At 37.2% G+C, this 24,378-nt stretch overlaps 1 protein-coding gene across 1 annotated transcript; it reads left to right on the top strand.

Annotated features, from left to right (window-relative positions):
• On the top strand, positions 1-24,378 carry MTDH (metadherin; the record flags this gene model as incomplete). The annotated part of the gene is made up of 11 exons (XM_009069596.1): positions 1-105; positions 4,292-4,373; positions 4,822-5,001; positions 6,396-6,464; positions 8,666-8,917; positions 13,640-13,738; positions 14,862-14,986; positions 15,525-15,644; positions 18,309-18,428; positions 21,949-22,105; positions 23,690-24,378. Coding segments are annotated over 11 exons (1,380 nt in total), but the record flags the coding sequence as incomplete, so codon positions are not given.

Below are 24,378 nucleotides of genomic sequence, written 5' to 3'. Positions count from 1 at the left end.
CCTAATGGACGGTCTTTCCTTGATGTATCTGAAGATGAAGTAATACAAACTGTCCGTAAAGATAATGTAAAACAGCCTGTGGACACAGAAAAGAAGAATGAAAAGGTCAGTTATGGATTCAAAATGACAATGTTAAAGTTTAGTGCATGTTATTTCAGTATCTAATAACTCTAATTGTGATTTGAAATCCTGTTACTTACCCGAGTGAAAATGTATATTTCTTGCTATGAAGAGTACTAGTCTAATTTGGAGTTAGAAAGAGCTAAAGTGGTGTTTTCTTAACATCTGAGCTCATGCTGTATCATGTAATGTTTGTCAAGTAAACCCCCCTCCCTGCCCCCCACTAAACACTGATACCTCTGTTCATCATGTGACAATGTTAAGCCTACAGAAATTAAGTTTGTGGTTCGTCTTCAATGGCTTCTGTGAAGATGCAGCATAATGATAGCATTGTTAAGTGGCTTGTAAATAGTCTAACAATTGGGGGACTACTATTCAAAGGATTAAGATCATTATTTCTTTTGCCAGATGTATTCATTAGTGATTTGAGTTCTTAATTTTTTGACAAATATGGGTTTTGAAGTGTGGTGTGAGCTTTTTGTTATGCAAATTAAACAGCTACATTAAAAACATCTTTTAAACCTTGATCTGCATCTTCATTAAAAGGTAACCATGCTAAAGGCAGTGTTATTTTTTTATACTCTGAGGACTAATATCCTCTTGCCTTATCATATATGCTGTCATTTGTAGGCTACATGGATATACTTGATAGACCTTTGATAATCTTTTCTTGCTTGGTTCTTTTGCTAATGTTGTGCATTAATTTTTCCCACTGTTGTGCATTTCTGATTTATTTTCTTCAGCAAAATGAACTTGTTGTAACTGTACTGAGGCGTATTGGAAAAAACAAATCATTATGTGAAATAGTCAGAAATTAGTAGTTGATGTGCACTTCACTGTGAGGGTGGTGAGACACTGGAACAGGTTGCCCGGAAAAGTTGTGGATGTTCCATCCCTGGCAGTGTTCAATGCCAGGCTGGTTGATGCATTGAGCAACCTGGTCTAGTGAGGAGGTATCCCTGCCCATGGCAGGGGGTTTGGAACTAGATGTCCCTTTGAGGTCTCTTCCAATCCAAGCAATTCTATAATTACTGTCATTTCTTTAGCTTTAATAAATGCACTTGAGTACCCTCTAATAACTTCTTTTGCAGTTAGTATATTGGCTAAACAACTGTAGTTTCCTGTAGGACTTTAAGCATTTTTAGCTTTGACTTAAAATCACAAACATAATGGTCTGAATTTTAAACTGTGAAGTTGAAGCTGCAGCTTTAGTAAATAAGTACCAATATGTGCATATGGATGGTTATTCAACTTGTGTTTTCATATCACTTCGCGGGAGCCTGGGCAAAGTATGATTGCCACAGGAGTAGATTGTGACCCTTCAATTGAAAACATACTCAAGAACTTTCTTTGAACTACAGGTAGCTGTACAGGCGTGTAATTAGTTTTTAAGGTTTCTCAGGGCGCCTGTTACATTTGTAACACTATAAACCTGCTAAAGTTGTAAGAGGTCCTGTGTGTCTGTTTAGCTTGGGATGGACAGTGTAAGTTAATGGGTAGGATTTCAGTCATATATGCATGTGTGTAGATGTATGAATCTGTGTAATCTATGGTCTGAAGAGTGGTTATTTTCTTGTGCTTGATATATGCTTTCAATGAAAATGGCACATCCTTTGTGTTTCTGTATTTCTTAGCTACTTCAGGGTTGTGAATTCCTTGCACAGTTCTTCAGGATGGCAACTTAAGTTCTGCTTTGTGGGAGGGAAAGCTTTGGATAATTTCTAGGCTGTGGCTGTTCACGGATTCCCTTGACACTTTGAGTGGTTTCTTCCCTTCTTTCCATTTTAGTGATTTGCCACAGTACAGGGTTGGTTTTTACTGTTTAGTGTAAGCGAGTGTATCTGAGGGGCTGTGTGGATGTTGAAACTTCATTGCCCATTCTGTTTGCAAATACCCAACTGCTTTGTCTTGAATACTAAAAATAATTAGACTATTAGGGATCAGGAGGAAAGGTTTGTTTTTCTATTGTTCTTGCATGGAAGACAGCACATCTTGAGGACTTAAAGAATTTTGGAAGGCCTGCTGAGTTCCTCATGTGCTCTTTGGCTGGTAGCAGAGCCGACACTGGCATTTCTGTGTTGCAGAAGGTGACACTGAATGCATAGGCTTCTGCAAAATGACTGGGCTAGCATGCTCAGGAACCTTTAACATTGCTTGCTGTTATAGTCAGTTTGTGCTTCATCTGTCACTATCTCAGTGACAAAGTTTGACAGGTGGTGAGTAAATTGGATAAATAATTAGGGTTGTGGTTTCTACAAACAGGTTCTAGTAACACAGGCTAGGAAAGTAAAATACCTTTTCAACATTTGGATTCTCAATCTTTTTGAAACAGTTTGTTAATCACAAACTTATTTTTAAATTGGTAAACTTTGATGTTTCCATGAGAAGTGTAAAATTCAGTGTCAATACCTCTGGTGGAGCCGGTTATTTAAGGAAACTGGAGTTACAGTTTGGAGTAGTCATCTGAAACTGTTGTCTGAAATACTTCTGAAGTAATTTCAGGTAATCTCTTAAGTGCCAGAGAACAGTTGGGTAGTTACAGCTCTTTGGGTAGGAAAGACCTCAAGTTCGAATCTCAGTTGAAAATGGGAGACAGGTACAAATTTATTTATCTTTCCTCTACTTGAGCTCCAAGAGACAATTCATAACTAATTTTAATGCTGTTTTTCACTTTCCTTTTTAACTCTTTCCTTAGGTGCTCTGGCAAATAATTTGACGTGTTCATATTTTTAGAACCGATTCTTCTCAGATTACTTTTGAAATCAGCCCTTCTCTTTTGGGGACTTCTCAGAAGTTAGGTAGCTGGTATGTGAGTAAAGGTAGTCTGCTGAGCAAGTAGGTGAGATAATTCGGTTTGGGTACATCTGTAGTTTGGGGCCCCAAGTACAGTAAACCATGAGTTAACTGTTCCAAGTCTGTTCTCTCAATGTTATAGGTGTGTTGACACAGCATTGCATATAAGCACTGAGTGTTTATCATGTCTGGGGCTGCACTACAAACTACTGCTTTCAGGACCTGTGTTGAAGCTACAGGATACTTTTCAGGCATGCTCACTCTAAGGTGTGTGAACTGCATGCCACTGTGGGCCCACAGGACATCTGCAGCAGCTATGGTAGTAATACAGGTGTTACCAATTCTGAATTCTAGAAGGATTGATATACTCTCCTTAGGCACCTAAGACTAGAAAATCATATAGTTTGAGCTCAGGTATACAGCTGAGTATATATTATTAGTAATATATATTACTAGTCCTATTGTGGCAGAAGCATGTGTTCCAGGAAGACATCCAGCATTCTTAGAATATTTCAGAGACAGTGGGTGAGTGAATAGTTCCCCTTATAACACTGAGTGGATAACCATCTCTCTTTAAAAAGTCAGTGTTTTTCATTCATGTTTAGCTGGTAGTTCTTACACCTTTCTTCACTGGATGGAAATGCTTTTCAGTACTGTATTTTCTTTCTAAGAATGTAGTCAAGTCAATTTGCCGTCCGTTTAACTTATTAAAAGATTAAACTCCAAGGCTTTCTGCAATATAATCTTTCCCAATATCTTGGGGTATTTTTCCTCAATATTATTGTTTTAACACTCTATTGCTACCTGTTGCACCAAAACTGTTTGCAGAAGTAGTCATATCTATTTTTATTTGTTTTGCTGTGCTTGTATATCCAAGAAGTCATAACTGTTGAAACTTTGGGAGAAGGAAGATCTTTAGTGTATGGGCTATAATCACAGCTTACGTTTTGAAGTCAGCTGGAATTTTCTTACCTTTTTTTTAAAGACATCACTGACATTATTTATTTCTCATGGTGTAACTTTATACTTGGCTTCTGCACAAAACAAATTTTGCCAGAGTGGGATCTGCCTGCTAAATAGCTCATTACTCTGTGACTGTGATGCCACCAGCATTTCTTCCACCAGGCTTTATGCTCTGTAGCATAAGTAATGTTCCTCTGCCTGTCATTTCTGTGCTGTATAAGTCTTTCATGTTACTTCTGTGGTCTCATGTTTAGCAGTTAATATTGTTTAGTACTCCTTTCCAGACTGCCCATACAGAGGGTTGTTCAGGAAAAGATCTTTCAAACTTATTCCCTCATTTGGGGGATGGATTGTAAATCACTATGACAAGTGATCATTAAGTAATTATTAAGATAATGTTTTATTTTTATTCTAGTCAAAGAAAAAAAAGAAACCAAAGGGGGATGCTAAAACGGTTCAGGATGTGTCTCGTCTGGATGGAAAGGAAGTTGATGAAGGTACTGAACACAAACATACACAATGCAAATATTTTAGCTTAAATGCTGTTTACAGTTTACTTGTATTTGCTTCATAAAGAAACATAGGAACTCATTTTGTCATAACTCCATAGTCACATATGATATGTGGAAATCTGATCTTTGAAACAACAGCATTTAGTAATTTCAACTGATATTTTGATATTAAATTTACAAAAATTGAGAAGTTGTGAATTGTAGGGTCCTCAGATTAAACAAGTTTTGCTCTGTGAAGCAAAGTATTATCACAACACATCCAGAAAAACTTAACCTTTGGCCATTTGTTCATGTTTTCAAACTAATGTTGAAGCCGAGTGCCATGTCTGATTGTTAAACTGCCCTCAGACTTCAGCTTGATACGAAACAAGCTAAAACTTTTTCCTTGCTCTCTGACTTACATAGTGATGTTTCCATTTGGGTGATGTTTTAGGAACCTGGGAAACAAAAATCAGTAACAGGGAGAAGCGTCAGCAGCGTAAGCGAGACAAGGTGCTGACCGACGGGGGCTCAGGAGAATCAAATCTCCAGGGGGTGGAAAATGCGGTTACTGTATCCATTGAACAACTGATGCCTACTCCTTCGCTTCCAGTTGGTCTCAGAAAAAACAAAGGTATGATGGTTGACACTCTGAATGTGTCATAGGAAGATAACTTTACTTGAATGCTTAAATAGTGGCCCTGTTTTGCATGTATGATAGGTATGTTTGGAGGTGTAACTCTTGAGGAAATTATTTCAAGCTGTGTAAAAGTACTTCTTTGTTGTGCAAGACTCCCTCCTGTAGCCATATTTTTGAGGAAACTCAGGAAAGAATGTTCTGGAGTAAGTGGCTGACCTCCACCCTGGTGCTCTTTTGGTAGCTGCACAGCTGCATAGGTGTATGTCCTTGTTCCTTCACTTGTGCTGTAGTGACTCTGCCCTTTATGTTTCTGGAAACTTCAAAGGCCTCCTCAGCGTTGCTGCAGGCAGCACCAGCTCCTTAACTTTTTGAATGTTTCCTTGTGGGAAGGTTATGCCCATGAAGTTCTCTTTACAGATCATTCACTGCTTAATATGTGTAGGCATTTTTTCTAACCTAGATTTAATAGTACCTGTTCTAAAGCTGTTCATAATTGTAAGGCACATCTGGCTGAGATTTAGTAATGATTATTATAACTAAGGATTCAATAGCTATGGCTGCTGCTGTTACATTAAAAAACACGGGCTGGTTTAAATCATGTGTAGGCACAGGAATTCGTATTTGACTGCAACTGAGAAGTTGGTGCTTTAATTAGATGAAACTTGATGTTCTAGCAAAGTGACAGAAAGACTGAACCTAGCAACTGTTTGGTGCCTTGTAACAATTTATTGAAATTTGCATGCCTTACCTGGTGTTTTAATCAACTTATTTGCATTTTGACTGAGTGCATATTCCTGCCCTGAGGACTAGATCAATTGTTTCCTTTTATTTCCTGTCCTTTTACACACAACTTCAAAAAATGGTAATTCCAACTGTCTATATCCACTGTCACTAGCCATAATTGCTACTGTAACCTCTCTAGATAGTCCTTTATGCATTACATGTTCTTATGTATCATCTTTTACCAGACTAATCTCAAAGGACTTAAGCTATATCTAGTGTTTTCATGGTAAGGTGGGAGTTGGAAATAGTTATGTCTGAAATACTTGGAGCCACCCTTTGCTTGAAGATGACAGCCTCTGTTTTAGATTTATGGTCTTCATTCATGGTGAAACTAGCTGCACTTCTTTGGAATCTGTGGCTACTTGGTTTGTGGGCCTTAAGTCAATTCTGAGTTTGTTCTCTCTGCAAAATAAACACAAATTAATGAAGAGTTACAGCATTTTAATTTTATTAAGTTTTCTGGAAATGTCTTCATTGACTTTGAGGTACTGATGTGTTTCTTTTATAAAACTATTAGTAATGGATAATCTATTAGATTTTTACAGGTGTTGCTATTTGAAAAAAACAACTTGGTCTAGCCTTTTTTCCTCTTACTTCTTAATCAGGTGATGCACTTTTGAATGCACAGATTAGCAGCTCTAAACCTGCAAAGGGAGAGTCATCAATTCCACAAGGTAAAAAGTTTTCATTGTCTGGCAGCCTAAGTAACTAGAGAAGTGTTTTATGGAAGTGAAAACACCAACTGTCAGTGCAGGAGTTTGTGCAGTTACTGATGTGGAACTTCATGATACGAGTTGGCTTTTTTGGCTATGCAAATAGTATATTTCTAAGTTGCAGTTACTTCTTGACAGGTTGAAAAGTCTCTGTTACGTGTATACAAATTATACATGTTGTTACAGAACAGTAAAGCTTATTTTCAAACTCCACTGAAAAATTCTTTATGCTAGCTTTTCAAACTTTCTCAATTTTTTTTGTTAATGAATTAGTTATTTGCTCAAAGACAAACTTAGTATAGATAACTGCAGAGAACTCACAAGCCTGATTTTATTACAAAGTTTACACTTGTGTCAGATGGTATACATGTGTTACTCAGTTTACATACTCCTTTGGGATGCATGTAAGTAGTTAGTATAATTAAGCAAGCCAACAAATGAGTTATTAAAAGCACCCAGGTTCAGAAAGTGAATCCGTTTCTGCTTGTTTCTGAGAGCTTTATTTCACATGCAAACTTCCTGGACCATTGCACCGAAGGAAGGAGCTGTATTGTGCAGATATGCATAATGGGAGGACAGGAGGCAATAATAAAGTTTTAGTAAAGGGAAATTCTGACAGGTCATGAGGAAGAAAGCTGTTCATGAGGATGCCTAGAGATGCTTTGAACTATCATACTTTGTGGTTTCCAGAACTTGAATAATGTGGTATCATTTTGAAGTCAGCTGTGCTTTGAGCAGAAGGTGGAACTAGGTGACTTCAAGAGATCCCTTTCAAACTTAACTTTTCTGTGATTCTGTGGAAACCTTTTGGTCATATAGAAGGTAAAGTTTTTGACAGGAGAGTAATATAATAAACACAGAATAATCAAGTTCCTGCTTCAGGACTTCAGCTGCCTTTTTGCAAGGTTGCAAAAGGGTGTTTCTGCCAGCTACAATTTGATTTCTGTATCTTCAGTATTTTTGTTGTGGCCTTTCCCTGAGACTTCATACTACCCTCAGAGGAAGTCGGCTGACAGGAGCAGTGCTAGTACTGTGGAGAAAGGACAATGTTTTTGTGTACAGCAATGCTGACCTTACAGATATCTGTGTTTGGAAGTGATTTGTCTGAGAAAATCTGGACATATCTCACCTAATCAATTCTCTGCTGGTGAGACCACTTTGAATTTGGCTGCCAAATTCATTTGAGGAATAAAATGCTTGATCTGTAGTTTCTGTTGGCGTATGATATTGACTTGTGCATGAGATTTTGGCTGTTTATATGTTACACTTGCAATATGCAGGTATTTCTTAATTGTTTGTAAAAGACCAATTTTTCTCTTGTTTACATTGCATACATAAAGAGAGAGAGGGGATTTGATATACAAAGCCCTTTGAGAAAGGCATGTGATAGATAGGAGTTGAGGCAGGGTGCACTAGCCCTTATATTTTATAGGGGCATAAATATAAAAGTTTTATAATGATCGTTATGTCTCAGTGTACTGCTGACCTCTCAAAGTATACATTAAACTTGCTATGGCTAGATTTCTCATCAGGGTAGACTGTTGCAGTCTTGTGGTCTTTTACCTTAGTGAAACATAAAGTATGTTTCATATAAATTATTTTCAGAGTGTTACCGTGATTTTTAACTGTGACAGACTCTGTGGTCAATATGATAACTATGCTCTTTGTAAATGCTGTGTAGTGTTTGGGAAGTATTTTCTAATACTGGGTAATTTCTTTGGCTTCCTGCTTAGAGAACTGCTGTATGCAGTTATGAAACAGAAATTATTCTCCATTTAGTGTATGGGTTGTTCTACAAATCATCACCATGTTCTATAAGAGAAATTGCCCAGCAGTGCTGAAAGCACTGTCCCTGCCTTTTTTTAATCTAGAGGCACTAGTTCACCAAGATATCAGCCCTATAAAGAAAGGGATGAGGAAAGAGAGTGCAGTTGGTGCTGTTTTTTCTTCACTCTTCAAGTTAGTAGACAGATGGTGCATATCATCTGAACTGGAAAATCAGCTGAGACAGAGCAGCAGCTCGTCTGTATCACGCTGGTGTAGCAAAGCTGCTGTTCATTTGTATTTTCCTTTTTTATCAAATGAATGTGCGTGGAAGTAATATTTTAATTCTTTATCTAGTTATTATTTTAAATAATGATTTCATTATTCTTGTATTTAAGTTTCTTCAGGATTGAGTGAAAGCCATACAGTAAATGGAGGAAGCTGGAATGAGAAGTCCGTAAAAATCTCCTCACAGATTGGTGTAGGGGAGGAGAAATGGACATCTGTTCCTTCAACTGCAGCTGGGAAGAGGAAGACTGAGACATTGGCTTGGGGCCAGGACACTGGAGATACTAATGGGAATGGAAAGGACTGGGGTGTAACCCTGGTGGGCAGGCCCTGGAAGGAGCGTTCTTTGTTCACTCCTATTGGTGAGCTATTCTGCAGAAAACTTCACTGAAGCATTTTTTCATAAATTTAGTTTTTAGCAGTGGATCTCTGACATACCTTTATGTTGATATATTAAATAAATTGTGGCATGATCTAGTGTAATGTGACCTGAACAATTTCTGTTTACTATAGGTTCTGATGGCTTAGCACCTGTGTCTCTGTGTACAGTTAAACTGGGGTTTTTTTTAGTTTATCTGGGAAAATTATTTCTGTAAATGAATCCAATTTTGTATATCACTTCTGTAAAATTCTGGAAGTGATTGCTAAGCCACTTTGAAGTGTAACTTGTTTTTTTTAAAGAGCATCTTAAACCCAGGTCATAAGTCTATTCTGTTGATCCAACATGATCAAACCAACTGGTTGGTTTTGGCAGGTATTTGTTTAGGCTCCAGACGTAAAGATTTTCAGCTCTTGTAACATTTAGCATTACACTGTTTTTCTCATTTGAAACTGTTTCTTAGACTTCAGTACAATTTTCTGCCTTTATCACTTGTACTGTCCATAATAATAATGGAGAAGAGATTTCTTGATTTCTCTCTGGGCAACAATCTTCAGCTTATTAGTAGATGCTGTAATATGTCCTTTACTTTTGCCATGGCTTAACCCCAGTGGGCAACTAAACCCCACACTGCTGTTCACTCGCTCCCTACCAGTGCGATGGCAGAGAGAATTGGAAGGGTAAAAGCTAGAAAACTCATGAACTGAGATAGTTTAAAGGTAAAGCAAAAGCTATGCACAAAAGCAAAGTAAGGAAATAATTCACTTGCCTGTGGGCAGGCAGGTGTTCAGCCGTCCCTAGGAGGGCAGGGTCCCATCAGGTGTAATGGTTACTTGGGAAGACAAACACCATCGCTCCAAATGTCCCCCCTGCTTCCTCCTCCTTCCTCCCACTTTATGACTGAGGATGACACAATATGGTATGGAATATCCCTTTGACCAGTTTGGGTCAGGTGTCCTGGCTGTATCTCCTCCCCAATTCTTGTGCACCCCCCAGTCTTCTTGCTGCCAGCAGTAGAAGAACCAAAAAGGCCTTGACTCTATATAAGCACTGCTCAGCAATAACAAAAAGACCTCGATTATCAACCTTGTGTCAGCACAAATCCGAAACACCCAAGCCATAACCAGCAAAAGTCTAGACCTTTTCTTATGTCTGGCATGTCTTGAAATGGGGTTCCTGAGGCTGGATGTGGTAGACCATTGGAAGCTTTAAAATTGCCAAGTAGATGCAAAGGGCTTTTTCCATGTTCTGGTTAGCTGTATTCTGCTGTATATTCTAATAAGGTGGTTCTTGGTGACTGTGACCAGCTTGTTGTTGGTTTTGTTACTGCAAGTACATCATGTCTGACCAGGCTGATTTGCTTCTGGTGAAATGACTAATTTTGTGGATGAGGGAAGAGCAGTGGAAATCCCTTAAGATGACTTGACTGATGCTTTCAACACCGTCTCAGTGTTGTTACATCCAAGTTAGGATGGTTGAAACACTGGTCAGGCTCAAAGGTAATGGTTAGTAAGTCCTACTCTATCTGGAGGCTGGTAACAATGGAAATGTTACAGGGCTATACTTGGAGCTGTCCCGTTCATCATGTTTATAAGTGACCTGAAGGAAGCAACAGTGTGTTAATTTACGTCAGATTTCCAGAGTTCACCAAACTTGAGTGGGGAGGGGAGAATCAGTTGATGCAGTCCAGATCAGGGGTGCCATCCAGAAGGACCTAAACCTGGTGAAGGAATGGACCAACCCAAGGAAGTTCAGTGAGAACAAATGTGAAGTGCTGATGCTGGGTAGGAAGTATCCCTGGAAGACTGACTGTCTGGAGAGCAGCTCTGTGGATAAGGGGTTCTGGTGGGCACCAAGCTGGACATGAGCCAGCTGTAGGTCCTAGCAGTGAAGGACAACAGCTGTGTTCTGGGATGTATTAACACAGGAGTTGGTAGATTTGGGATAGTGATTGTCCACTTTTTGGACCACATCTGGAATACCTGTCCAGTTTGTAGCACCCCCACCAATTAAGTAAATGTGATTCTAAATAGAAACTACTAGTTTTTTGCTATAACCAGGTGTTTCTTTTGACGCATCAGCTCCACTGATTATTTCTGCTTATTTTCTCCCTTACACTTAGCAGCCAATTGTCTTCACTTTAAAGCACTATCTCCTATTCATCAGAAATTGTTCTGAACTCTGTTCTATTCTTAAACATATATATGAGGTTTACTCCAAGCTGCATTTCATCTATGTGTGCTTTTCAATAACTTAACGATTGCAGTAATGGGAAGAATAATAGTATGGGACTTTAAACACAGTTTACTTTTCCTTTGTGAGAAGTTTATATGTAGAAAAGGCCATAAAGGGAAGATGATCTTGGAAAGCTGCAAAATTGTTTCAAGCAATGTGTTCATAAAGTCACATCTCTATCAGCACTGATTGATAAGCAAAGTAGTGTCCTCAATTGTGCAAAGTGTTACCATGGCTGGAATGTTCACTGTTTTTCTGACCAGATTTGTAATTAAATAGCTAACTTTTTAAACATTGCTGACAGGGTGTAAAGTTAGTTTTATTTTTTTCTCTCCTTCCCCCACAGCTGCTTGGAATGTGGATGCAAGGATTAATACCTCTGAACAGAATTCTACTTCTTTCTCCTCATTTGGATTAACTCCTGGGGTTTCTGGTATGTATGCCTTTCCAAAGATTTTTCCACTCTCCTCTACTCCTCCAGGTGGAAATAGAGTTTGCCAAGTGGTATTAATATGCATTTTTCTCATTGTTCCTTGAAAATAGTACTGTAAAGAGGTGGAAGACATGTTTTATGACAGCCTAGAAAGCTTTTTTGTTATGCTGAAAGTATGCAATAAAGTAACTGTTTTAAACTGATAGTCAAAAGGTGTCTCAGTAAGAAGGTTGGAACTAGATGATGTTTAAGGTCCCTTCCAGCCAAAATCATCTTGTGATTGTATTATTTCTTCTTTGGCCTTCCTGTTTGTGTGTTAAATCTCAATAATGGGCACAAGAGATTGCTCAGTGTTGCTATGTCTAAGTTAGAGATCTGAAGATTGCTTTCTAGGAAAGTGCATTTACCCTGGTCATCTGGGAGGTTTGTTATTTGATGATTGAGGTTTCATCCCTCCAAGGAACTGACTGACTACTTCTGAAGTGCAATCCATAGGCAGGATTTGAAGTGTTGAATATTTTCTCTGCATGACAGGTGGAAAAGCTGAGCTCTGGGGTTTTCTTTTTTGAAGGTTGAAATTGCTATAGAGGGCAAACCTGGCTGTATAACAAATTTTGTGTGTTAAACTGCTGACATAAGTGTTACAATGATTTATTATACAATAAAGGGATCATATGTCAGGTTTTCTGCTCTTGCTTGCTTACTCATTCCTGTTACCTAATGAGCTTGGCATGGCTACTTTCTTTTCAGAAGTAGCTGGCCAAGTGCTTATGTACTTGGGGCTGCATTTACTTGTATTGCAGTTTACAGGCTTTTAACTGTTGAAGTCAGGCTCAGTGTCCTACAGCTGGTGAATGCTTCATTCTCTGGGCACATCTGAGCCCTGACAACAAAGAAGTTACAAATGCCAAGGTCTAATTTGTCAAACTTTCCAAAGAACAGTTCAGTTAATGAAAACTTACAGAAACCTCGTCTTAAAGAAAAAGAAGAAACAAAGTCTTAATTCTACAGAGTTTTAATTTAAAAGGAAACCAAACAAAAAAAATTTCCCAAGCAGCCACTTGAATGCACGGTCAGTCACTAGGCTAAAACTTGAGAAAGTTTATTAAGTGGGACAACAGACTGAGCTGAGATTCATCTGCAATACCACCATTTCAGCTTTGAGGGAAGTGTGAAAACAGTGAAGTATTTTCAACATCTTTGATGCACCTTAGCCAACAATGTTGTAATGTAAAGTGTCCACATGAATAAGTATTTACTTCTCACTTGTGATTGGCTGGCAAAAATCCCCAGAACATGTAAATGTTTCTGCTGTCTGAGGTGTCTTTTGCAGAGGTGTATGTAAAATAGAGACCCAGGTCCTATTTAAACAATTTAGAAAGTAAGTCTCATCAAAGAGTAATAGATTAATTTCTTTCATTCTTGCAATTAAGTGTTTTGGTTTACTGTTTTATGAAATGGTTTCTGGTTGTTTATTTTTCTTAAAACAATTACATTAGATGTGTAGCACTTTCTGTTATCATGATTGGTATTGGCCTTACTATTGTTTATCATGCTGCTTTTATGGTCCTGAAACCTGTTCCTTTAAATGAGAATTGGATTCTTAGTAAGGTATAATTGTTTGATCTGCAACGTAATTAATGAAGTTTCTTTCTAGTAATCTTTTCTTCTAAACTTCTCCCTGTGAGAGTTCTTACAGATACAGGGTTATAATTTCGCTACCCATAAAATGTCACTGTATTTCTGAGTTTGAGGAGAGTGCTGTAAGCCATACAGACTGATTATTCACCCTTCTTGTCTCTCCATATTCTTCTCATGACATAGTTTTGTCTTCCCTCTTCAGTTTCCCTGCTTTCTGAATATACCTTGTGTTCAAGAACCTATCAGTTTTACTGTCCTGTGCAGTCCTTAGAATCAGACTTTTTTTTCTTTGAGCCTTTTGTTTTTCTTTCCTATTTTCATTGGAATTTCTTTCCCCAAGAAAACTTCAGGAAGCTTGCTAACTTAGAAGTACAATTTTTTGTTACTCCCTTTCAGGATCGAACAGCGAATCAGTTTCTCAGGCTGGTACTTCTGATTTTCAGTGGGATTTAAGTCATGCTCAAGCCCCTGTTGATGACGAATGGTCTGGGTTAAGTATGTTCCTCTAAAATGTTCATTAACAAAATGTTAATTACTTTTAAGTGCAGTTACTGATCCTGGCTGCTTGTATAAGGCAGATGTGAGCATCTGAACAAAATCTTGGAAATGTGTCACTTCTGTAAAGCTAACTGACAGTTTGAAAAAAGCAGGAAGAAGTGTTTTGACAAATTATAATAAAAAATGGTTATTTTTTAAGGAAAAATACCTTGGATATTCAAACTCAGAAGCGAAAGAGCTCATGCATTTTAAGGTAGTGCTGGGATTTGCTAGAAAAATCTTTGTAATAAGCTAAAACAGTTTTACTGTAAATGATGAGAAAAAACTGCAAGTCTGCAAAAGATGTATTTAGCAGGTTGTATTTGAGTCACAGATTTTGCTTTTACATGTTTGTACCTTATGGAAAAGTTAATGTGACACAAGGCTCTTGTATTTAATCTAACTTTCTCATTTAGCATATATTAGGTAGTTCTTAGGTGTATAGAAGGCATATGCAGGATAGAAATCACTGAAATTATTTGGGAATTGTAGTAAAATCGGTGTTCATTCCCCACTTTTCGCTCCCTGTTTAAGAAAAAGTTTAGTGCGTCTCATTAGTGCATTGACCTTAAAAATGGTTCAAGAAGGTGACAAGAAAAGCAGCCTTGCATGTTACCTTCTCTCTAAGAACAGCTTCTTGTCTAATGGCTGTAAAGTGGAACAGATTGCTGCAGCCCTCAATTCCACCACTTCTGGCATGACTGCTCCGATACCAGGTCATTTTGAAACTATTTTTTGTGGTTTATCTGGTTTAGGATAAGGGAAGCACATTTCAGTTAATCATTTCAAAGTAATCAGTTTTTTACATTTTTTTTAAAGCATAATTGATTCACATTTCTGAGCAGAGAACATTTATGGCTTTATCAGGACATGGAAATTAACTCTGTGTGCAAATACTAATTTTTATTATTAAGAATGGATTTTTTATTTAAGCAACTAGTGAGAGGGCATGACTGTTTACCTCTTGGTATCAAGAGGTGGGTTTATGCATAGATCTTTCTTTCTTTTCATTTTTGTGAACTGGAAAAGAGGATCTGTAAAGTAAGGGAATATTCCTGAAAAAAGCTTTTAATCTTTGTAGATGGACTTTCTTCAGCTGATCCCAGCTCTGACTGGAATGCACCAGCAGAAGAATGGGGAAACTGGGTAGATGAAGAAAAAGTTGCTTCTGTTCCTAAACGTGAAGAGAGATCTGATATTCAGAAGGTAAAAGGTGGTGTTTTCTCATTAGGTCCAAGACTTTGCCCTTACCACTGCCATTTCTTAAAGTAACGTAAGGGTGATGATAAAGGTAATCTCTCATCTCTTTTTACACTGATAAGAATATCAGTTGTGTTTGATGTGTACCCAGAGAAGGAAAATGCTGAATGTTACTGAGAAAAGAGAAGTCACTCAGCTCTTTGAATCTTACTGTTTCACTGTGATATATGGATTGCCTTATCAGTATAGACGGAGAGGATTTAGATCTGTTTTCACAAATACTTAATGATATTTACTTCTCGGTATGAAAAACAGCATTTCCATGCCACCAGTACACAGTTTTCCATTCCCAACTCCTCTTCCTACCTTACCAGATAGCACATAAAGAATATGCTCTTCTTAAAATGAACTGAACGGATAAGATTGTTTGTTTACACTTGTATATGCAATTAAATTCCTTGTAGCTATTAACTTGTGATTAGTCTATAGAAGGAATGTTTCATTGTCATTTTAAATGCTAAATACCTTCTATTCCCATATGAAGATTACAAATAATGAAAGAGAAAAATCAGAGCCAATTCTTCAGAGTTCTACAAGTGGCAAATCTAAGAAAAAGAAGAAGAAAAAGAAGAAGCAGGGTGAAGACCCTAACTCTTCTGCACAGGTAAATGGAACAAAACCTGGTTTGTTGGAAATGCAATTGTGAGGAATTCACAAAATGACCTTATCTATGTTTGTTAGTGTCTTAAGCAAAAATTATTTTTGGGAAGTTAATTTCCTTATGGTATTGGTTTGTCTACTGTGGTTTCTCAAGAGTTGTAAGTAGTAATTCTTTTACTAGTATTTCCTTAATTTGAATTATCCCATGTTTGACTTGTGAGTACAATGTAGCTTTGCTGGATTTATGAAAAGCATGAAATATATGGGAAGTGTTTGTCTTGAATTATTTTCTATCAAATCAGGGTTCTGTACTGTAGGGATACTTCCAAGAGGAACTGTCCTCTGCATGGGAAGCCTTCTCCTCATGTCCTTGAAAGACAGCTGCCTTGCTGGACATAGCTAGCTAGGAGAATGAAGGAAATTGAAGTTTTCTCTTAAGCTCTGTTCAGGTACAATTCTGTGAGAATGTAGTGGTCTTCTGAGGTACTGTTGCAGCTTGGTTTATGTGAAATGGCAAGTCTCAATGCCTCAAACTCAGAAGGTGGAGCTACTCTGAGTCAGATTTCAATGAGAGAGAGTATTTGCCAGCTGAGGATGGCTGGAGTTTCTGTGTTATTTTAACAGCTTTTGAAGAATCACATTGAAACAGATTTGTAAAAATAGCAAAAGAAGATTGCATTTCACTTGGCAATTGAGTCATGTTTGAATAGATGAAAACAAGTACTTTCCTAATAGGAAAAAGCTTTTAATAGCTCATGCTCAGAATACATCCTGCTTGTGCTTATAGTGACAGCCATTCACCGTTTGCATTCTTTACAAAATGATCGACGTTCAGTGGAACCTGACTAGGTGAATTAGAGAGAGAGCAAAAATCAAAACTTGAGTCATACTTGTTTTGGATTTGCTTTTATGGTTACCACTTTTTTAGTCTGAGATTTTATTAAAGCCATTTTGAAAGATTAAAATTCTGTTATGCTTTTTAAAGTTGTGGAGGTGGAGCTTGTGTCGATTTGCAGTGTTTCTTTTGAGGCCAATTCAGTCTGGGGCTACTAGGACTGCAGCTCTTTTGTAAAATTTGTTGTTTTGAAATCTGTTCTTGTCTCTGCAATGACTAAGTATAAGTTACAATTAATAGGCTATGTTTAACAGGTGTTTGTGAATATCCTGCATGGATCTTAAGGTTACTTGAGTGCATTCTGAATCTTTTTGTTTTCCATTGCCTATGAGCTTCTTTTTAAAGTTGTGTATGTCAAATGGAATCCTACTGTCCATATTAACATAATCAGACAGACATGGTCTCCAGACATTCCAGTTTTGTTACTTTCTCCTTCAGTCCATCAGTCTGAGGTCATCAGTTTACAGATAATTTCTCTGTATTAAATTTTTATATAAAATTGGGGTGTTGGTTGATAGGAGCAGACAGAACTGCTAATACATCATAGAAGTTATCCTTGTTATGAAAGTTTAGTAATTTAACTTGCCAGTCCTACTTCAAAGTCACTTCAAATTTGCATATTTGTCCGCTGGAAGTGGAACACATTCATTTAAACAGCTTCATCTTTGTCATTAGTTTGGACATTAGGAAGAATTTCTTCACAATTGACAGATAATGGTGATTAGACACAGGCAAGAACTGCCCGAGGAGGTGGTGGAGTCACTGTCCCTGGAGGTCTTTAAGGAAAGACTGGACATGGCACTTAATGCCATGGCCTAGGTGACATGGGGGAGTTAGGTCACAGGTTGGACAGAATGATCTTGGGGGTCTTTTCCAATCTTAATGATTCTGTGATTGCTTATACTTAAATGCTCACACTTACTTGTTGACTTCAGTGTTTGTCAGGGCAGTGGAAGCTAACTTCATAGCTGTGTGTAAGTCAATATATGTTCTTTCCTGTCAAGAATCAAGAGACTTAGACTGACTGCATTTTCATAAGGTTTCAGTGGAAGTAAGTGAACAGTGTTTCAAGAGGTACTTTCAGCTTAAAATTGGAGACTTGTGGTCTATTTACTCTTCACCACCACAGGATTCTTCTGGTGCTATAAACAAGTCCAACTACTCTAATTCCACATGTAAAATGGAACCTTTCTGCCATTAGTGTGTTTAAGGAAAAAAGGTTGAGACTCTTAGATACTTGGGATATATTTTCAGTTTCTGTACACAGGAGTTTGTCTTACAGGTATTGTGGCAAACTAAATTGGCTTACAAAAATATTTAAGCTTAATACATGATAGAAAACAGTGCAGGTTAATATGCAGAATTTGTGTTTTAAAACTTTTACCTGTAATGAAGGCCAGAATTGAGAGCAGCGAAGTGTCATTGTGATACTTTTGCAAAGTTTTTAGAGTAATTTCAAATTAACTTCACATCCTTGTAATTTAACAAGAGTGTGAAGTGCAGTTCATTCTGAGATTGGGATTTTTGTTAGTAAATTGCATGAAGAGTACTGCTTTTTGGGCTTAATTGGCTTCTAAGGGCATTTTTTTCATTGTGTTCTATAAATTGAGTGTCTGCATAGGCTAATATTAGCCCACTGCTTTATTTTTTTGATAGATTTTCGTAGTTGTAGAAGCTCATTACAGCAACAAAACTCACGCAGGGAAAAACAGTCAGAACTTGACTGCAAACACAGGCTCTTTCTTTTTTCCTCTCCCACCCACCTTTTTGTAGGATACTGAAGAACTGGATAGAGAAGCTGGAGAGGAATTTCAGAAGGATACCTCAAAAGTTCAACCACAGCAGGAAAGAGCTTTTTCTCTGAAGACCCTAAGTACTAGTGAACCAGCTAAGGTAGGGACACAAAATTAGGTTTATATTGCAATTTGATTTGGAAGTGCTCAAGTCCTTTGAAACATTAATTGATGTGGATAAGGTTACAGTAAGAAGGCTGTTTCAGGTATCTGTTGATGAATAGATAGGTAGCTGAGAGATTGAATTTTAGATAGATGTCAGCTATGGGTTTTAAAGAGTATGTCTACTCTGAAAAGCAGTATCTTCCAAATCAGTTGTCACTTTCTTGACTGTCATGTTTTGGGTTTTTTTGAGTATTCAAGCACTGCTTTAAAACTCTGATATCTGGAAACTTAAGAGCTAATTGGTCTGAGTGCAAGATGAGTAGCATATTCTACTGTTTTTTTGCAATGGAATGAAGTGTAACTTACTACATTCTGACTTAAATACACTCTAAAATTGATTTTTAATAGCTGTACTTAGACTGAATAAGAAAAGTTTTTATTTGAACAAATTCATAAACTGATTGCTTCAGCTCACAGCTGAAACCAGTATTCTAGAGAATAAAACTTCTCTTTGATCTTTGTCCAAATAGCAGCTTTTTCAGATCCTGCTACCCTACAAAGCATCACATTGTAGGAAGATGTAAGATATTTAATATTTCTAGTGGTATTGATTTTGTGTTCCATAAAGAATGAACAATGTTAGTGAGACAGCAATTTGGTACCAGAGGGTATCTGTCAGAATACTGAGTTTTAATTTTTAATTGCTAAGCATTAGTTTCATAAAGATAACAGGGTCTTAAGATTCAAATGAAAATAGTAGGAGCAGGTCACTGAAGAAGTAGTACAGAAAGTGTTTATTGAAAATGTGTATTGAAAAGCGCATCCAGACATACTGAAGGCTTACCCTAAGTATTCTGCATCAAAACAGACCTTTTACTAGAATTACATAGTTGAGGTCAGTTCAACCTTTATTCATGGTGAGCACTAGCTAACCTTGAATATCTGACTTGAATGCCTTTCTATCTGACTAGTGCAAAGTTGGGTTTTTTTGAAGCTGTATCTGAAAAGACATCTGCCTGTGTGTGTGAAAGTGGCTTTATTCCTGGCAGTGTGTGGTTTTTTTAAAAAAAAAAAACTTGTGAAGCAAATATATTGAGTTGTTTTGTTTTAGAGGCTGTAGTTGAAAATGTGTGGACAGAAACTTCAGGTTGCGACATCAAGGTCAGGGGATTTGACATCTAGAAAGAAGCACCTGGTGCATCCCAGAAGGGTAGATTTTGCTCTTCAGAAATTTAAATTGGTTTGAACAATACCTGCGACTAGATTTCGTTTCTCACAAGCTGTCAGCACTGCCAAAATACCCGCCCAGTTTCAGTAGACTTTGCTCAGTTCATTAGTATTTATAGCCATACCCAAGTTTCTAGGTGATTTGATGGCATCAGATCTGATGTAGACCTACACAGTGCACTATTTCTGAGGGGCTTGAGGGCTCCTATTACTGTGGAGTCTTAAATTCAGTCTGTTCATATATGTATCTATGTATAGCTGTGTTAGGGGTGACTGTAAAACAGGACAGAGTCTGTATTAAACTTGGTGTGAGGGCAAAGGACAAACAAAACTATCACTAATGTTCTCTGGAATTGGAGTTGATAAAGGAGAACTTGTGAATTGTTGTATCTGAAAATGCAGATGTCTGTCAGTCTTTATCAAGTCTCCTTGCCATCAGATCTGGTTCATTGTAATTTCACACATGCAAAAATTCTTTCCAATATTGTTTGACTTGACTGTTCCAAAAAGTTTTCAAAAGTCTGTGACTGACGTGTAAAATGGATGGTTTGAGTTTCCAAGGTAGGTAAGCTAATCTTCAGCAGCACTCCAAAACATGAGAACCAAATATGAGGAAAAAACAAGCTGAGTACAAATCAGTTATTATTCAGAATATCCTCACAAACACCAGAAAGAGCTGAATGTTGAACACTTCTGTTTCCCATCACACTATCTGGTGATCCTTTTCTCTTGTTATACATTGGGCTGCGTTTGAAGCCTTTTGCATTTTTTCAGCAGGGACAGGTTTTAAATGAAGAGGTATCTTTGAAAATCATTCAGTTTTAACAGTCTAACAAGTCACTACTGCATAAATCATAGAATTGTGCATATAACTACTAATATTATCAAATAGTTTTTACCAATTGTTTCAGGTCTCCTTTCTGAATGGATTTGTTAACAGAGAATATCCTAGCAAAGAGTAGTACCCAGTTTTCAATGTTTGGTATCACTACCCACTTTCCTTTATCCAAATTTTAGACAGAAATATGTGGGAAATTCTCCAGGTAATGCTGTATGCATCTGTATCATTACGTTTGCAGTAATACTGCATGGTGTAATGTTCAAGCTGCAACATGTTTGTTAGTCAACCTGAGACAGCTGAGCCATTTAAGTCTTAATTAAGTTGCTCTACCTGCTGGTGGAGAGTGATTCTGTCCTAACAAAACTATGATACCAATTATCTGAATCTCTTACCTTGCACAACTAGGAGCTTTATGTCCTCCTTTTGTTTTAGGAACCACATTTCATAGTGTTAAAGTCCACTTGTGTATGTAGCTAACCATTAGACTGCATTAGGCTAAAATTGGAATTCCTATAGGATGGGAGTTCAGCATGGTTGACATATAAAAAAAAATTGCTTTTACTAATTTTTCACTAGATTAAGAGAAATACTACATTTGTAAAAAAACCAAGCTTGTTTCAGTTGATGTGTAAGAGCACAGCAAACTTCTGTATTCATAAAAGGTTAGAGAACTGCTCCACTCTAAATTCAGGTGTTAGGTTTTTTTCAATTACAGGTGTTTTAATTTCTTGCTCAGTATGGTATGATTAAAAAATGTGCCCTTCTAGCTCATTTGTATGTTCTGACTGATTTTTTTTTTTTAAGTGCTACACATTAAGCTACGGTTAGATCTTGTTTCTGTAGTGCGTGGGAACCTTCAAAATCGCTAGATAATAGTAAAATACTATGAGTATCTTGGCAGTTATTTCTGCAGTAGTTTCTGCTGAAACTTGCTGACTGCTCTTGCAAATATTGGCTAGCCTGATACAGACATACAGAGTGTTTTGAGAGGTTGATAGAAATGACTGCAAATGCTTTTTAAATATTACAACAGTTTGATTTATTTGAGTTTCAGACTGTGTATTTGGACATATGTAGCTTGGCTGTTTGCCTTGTAGCCAAATGTGAATGTGTCATCGTCTTTAGATCTCTCTTGAATGTACATTCTGGAATCTCTTTAGGATCTTGGGGATTTTTCAATTGTTCTCCCTTTATTTGCATGTTGTATATTTTAGGAATTAATTCGTGTGGTTTTTTGCTTCTGTGCAACTAAAACCTTAGGCACTAGGTGGCACTCACAGCCTTGCAGCCTTGGTTGAAAACTTTTAAGTATTTTAATACTGCCTTAATTTTTCAATGCTGCCTTTTCAGGAGCTGCTAAGTGTACTGCCAAAATAACGCCATATAAGAGATTTTACTATTGTATGACTTAACTTTTGGAAAAATCTTTTTCCTGTTTGTCAAATAGGCTGAGGAGGCTCCTTCACTTGCTGTTTCTACTGAGCCATCTGTAATTGTATCAGAGAGCGATTCTGGCAAGATCGCTTCCCAAGTGCCACAGAAGCTGCAAGAGACAGATGTTTCTAGTCCCAATATTAAGCAAAACAGTGTGCCTCCTCCACAGAGTAAGTATCTTTCAGTACAATTCATTTGTCTGAATTCAGGGTGTTCTTTTATTCCCATAGACTGTATATAGTCAGAATGTTTTGCCCTGGGGTTTGAGTTTAGTCGCGTATCAACTACTTCTGTATCTCATTTACATATCTTGTCATACTTTAGCTTTCACCAAAGCACTTTGACAAATATATCTTCATTTAGAGGAAAAACTGGCTTTGTACGCTTGAATGACTGAAAATGTCTGTTGGCCTTGTCCAGTCCTTAACAGACATTTGGATGTATGCTTCACCCTCAGGGCTGGAGCTCCATGCTGTGACTAAGGAGTTCTGCCAATGCTGCTTCAAAGGCCTGCTTGCAAGTTTTAAGTGGAGAACAGATGGCTACTGACATAGCAGTTGATGGGATGTTTAGCTACCAGAAATTTGGGGAAAAAATACAAACCACTCAATTTTTTTAACCTACTGGGGTTTTTTGACTTCTCAACTTAGCTCATTAGCATCCTTTTCCATATGCTTCCATGTAATCATGGAGGAAAACAGTTGCTAATACAGGAGTAGAAAAGTATTGAGTGATGCGCTTATATTTTGTTGTAGCCTAACAGCATGAAGATCAGGCTGAATTGCTGCAGGTATATTGGTTTTTGAAAACATGCTATGCTGAAAGATGTTGAATGTACCCTCTGTTGTACTGGGCAAAAGTGCTTGAACTGAAGTAGTCACACAGTAAGACAGGAAAATTAGAGGGGACATTAGGATGTGATAGGCATTGCTTAAAAAAAAAAAGTTGTTTTGAATTAGACATTTTAATAGAATTAATAAATACTGACAATCCATAGTAAGTTCCTGGCAAAGTGTTGAGGTACTAAATGCATTTTTAATGACTGCAGAAGAAACATGATCACTTCATAATATCACTCTCATTCAGCTGCACTAATTGACTTCCTAGTTTTGAATGCAGAATCTTTCAAGTCAATGTGTCAACTTAGGACTTTCTGTTCTGGTTCTATAATGTGAAGTCTTTTGTGACTGATTCATGCCTCAACAATTGAAAGAACATCTCTTATGTTCAGTATATACAATACTTCACCTGTTTTGTCACTTTTGGCAGCCAGCATGTTCCAATGCAATCTGTTTTATTGAAAGAATATAATGCTTCTTTATTGGATTATGGATTCCATGTAAGCACATCTTTACATAGTTCATTATTTTAAAAAATACTTGTCTGACACATCGCATATATAGTGGCTAAAAACAGTGTAATCTGGTAAAAGTGAGCATTTAATGTAAGGTATGTGTGTGTACATTATTTCCAAAAAATAACAATGGCTCTACTGTAAACAATACTTTTGCAAAATGAATAACCTTCATTGTGTATCACTCTGTGTGAGGGGTAAAATGATAGATGGAAATTGGCAAATGTTGGTTTAGATGCACTTCCAATTTAACTTTTTGGGAGAATCAACTGAAAAGAACTGCTAGTTGATTGTTCTGAATTAGTGCACACCATAATACTGTGAAGTATCTTGGATTTTAAAAGTCAATTCTGTGTAAATGTTCTCAGTCCTAACACTATAGTTATGTTTTGTTTTTTAGCAAAGTCTGAAGAAAGCTGGGAATCTCCCAAACAAGTTAAAAAGAAGAAAAAAGCAAGAAGGGAAACGTGAACTTCCTGAGATGGACGTGTTGCTGAATATTGTCATGAAGATTATGCTGTTTATGCAATAATTTGTGAACATGTACAGAATTTTATATAAATTTCAAACAATTTTTAAAAACAGAACTGCTGTGAACAGAAACATCTTTAAAAAAGGAATCAAATGAAAGTAACTTTATGATATAGCAAACAGACCACGCTACGTTTGAAAGACATTCTGAAGAGTCTGTTTTTCCAGCTTTTGGAGAGAGATCTTAATTAAAAACAAAACTGGTTTTACAACACAGTGCCCTGTTTACAACAGATTATATTCTCATCTACAGCTGCGGATAAAAGATTAATTTCAAGGAAAGGTTTTCTGTAAAAATAATTGTCTGCACAATAGTGGGTGTTTCTTGCCTCTCTTATGAGCGATGCGTTAGAAACACAGAATGTCAACCATTTGAATTTGTTTCATGCCTAAGTCAAAGTGCTTTGATTAAATACGTAATCTGCCATATCTTTGCAGTAAGGTGGTTAGCAAGTCTGCTGGCTATTACAGGAATCACAAGTGCAAATCATTAACCATTTGTACAGTCAGACCTTCATGGTTTATTATATGAAGTTAACACAATAAAACTGCTTTGGG

The sequence above is a fragment of the Acanthisitta chloris genome, unplaced genomic scaffold (genome assembly GCF_000695815.1).
Source record: "Acanthisitta chloris isolate BGI_N310 unplaced genomic scaffold, ASM69581v1 scaffold11452, whole genome shotgun sequence".
Taxonomy (NCBI): domain Eukaryota; kingdom Metazoa; phylum Chordata; class Aves; order Passeriformes; family Acanthisittidae; genus Acanthisitta; species Acanthisitta chloris.
Note: the sequence above shows the minus strand (reverse complement) of the source record. Positions and strands in the feature narration are given on the sequence as shown.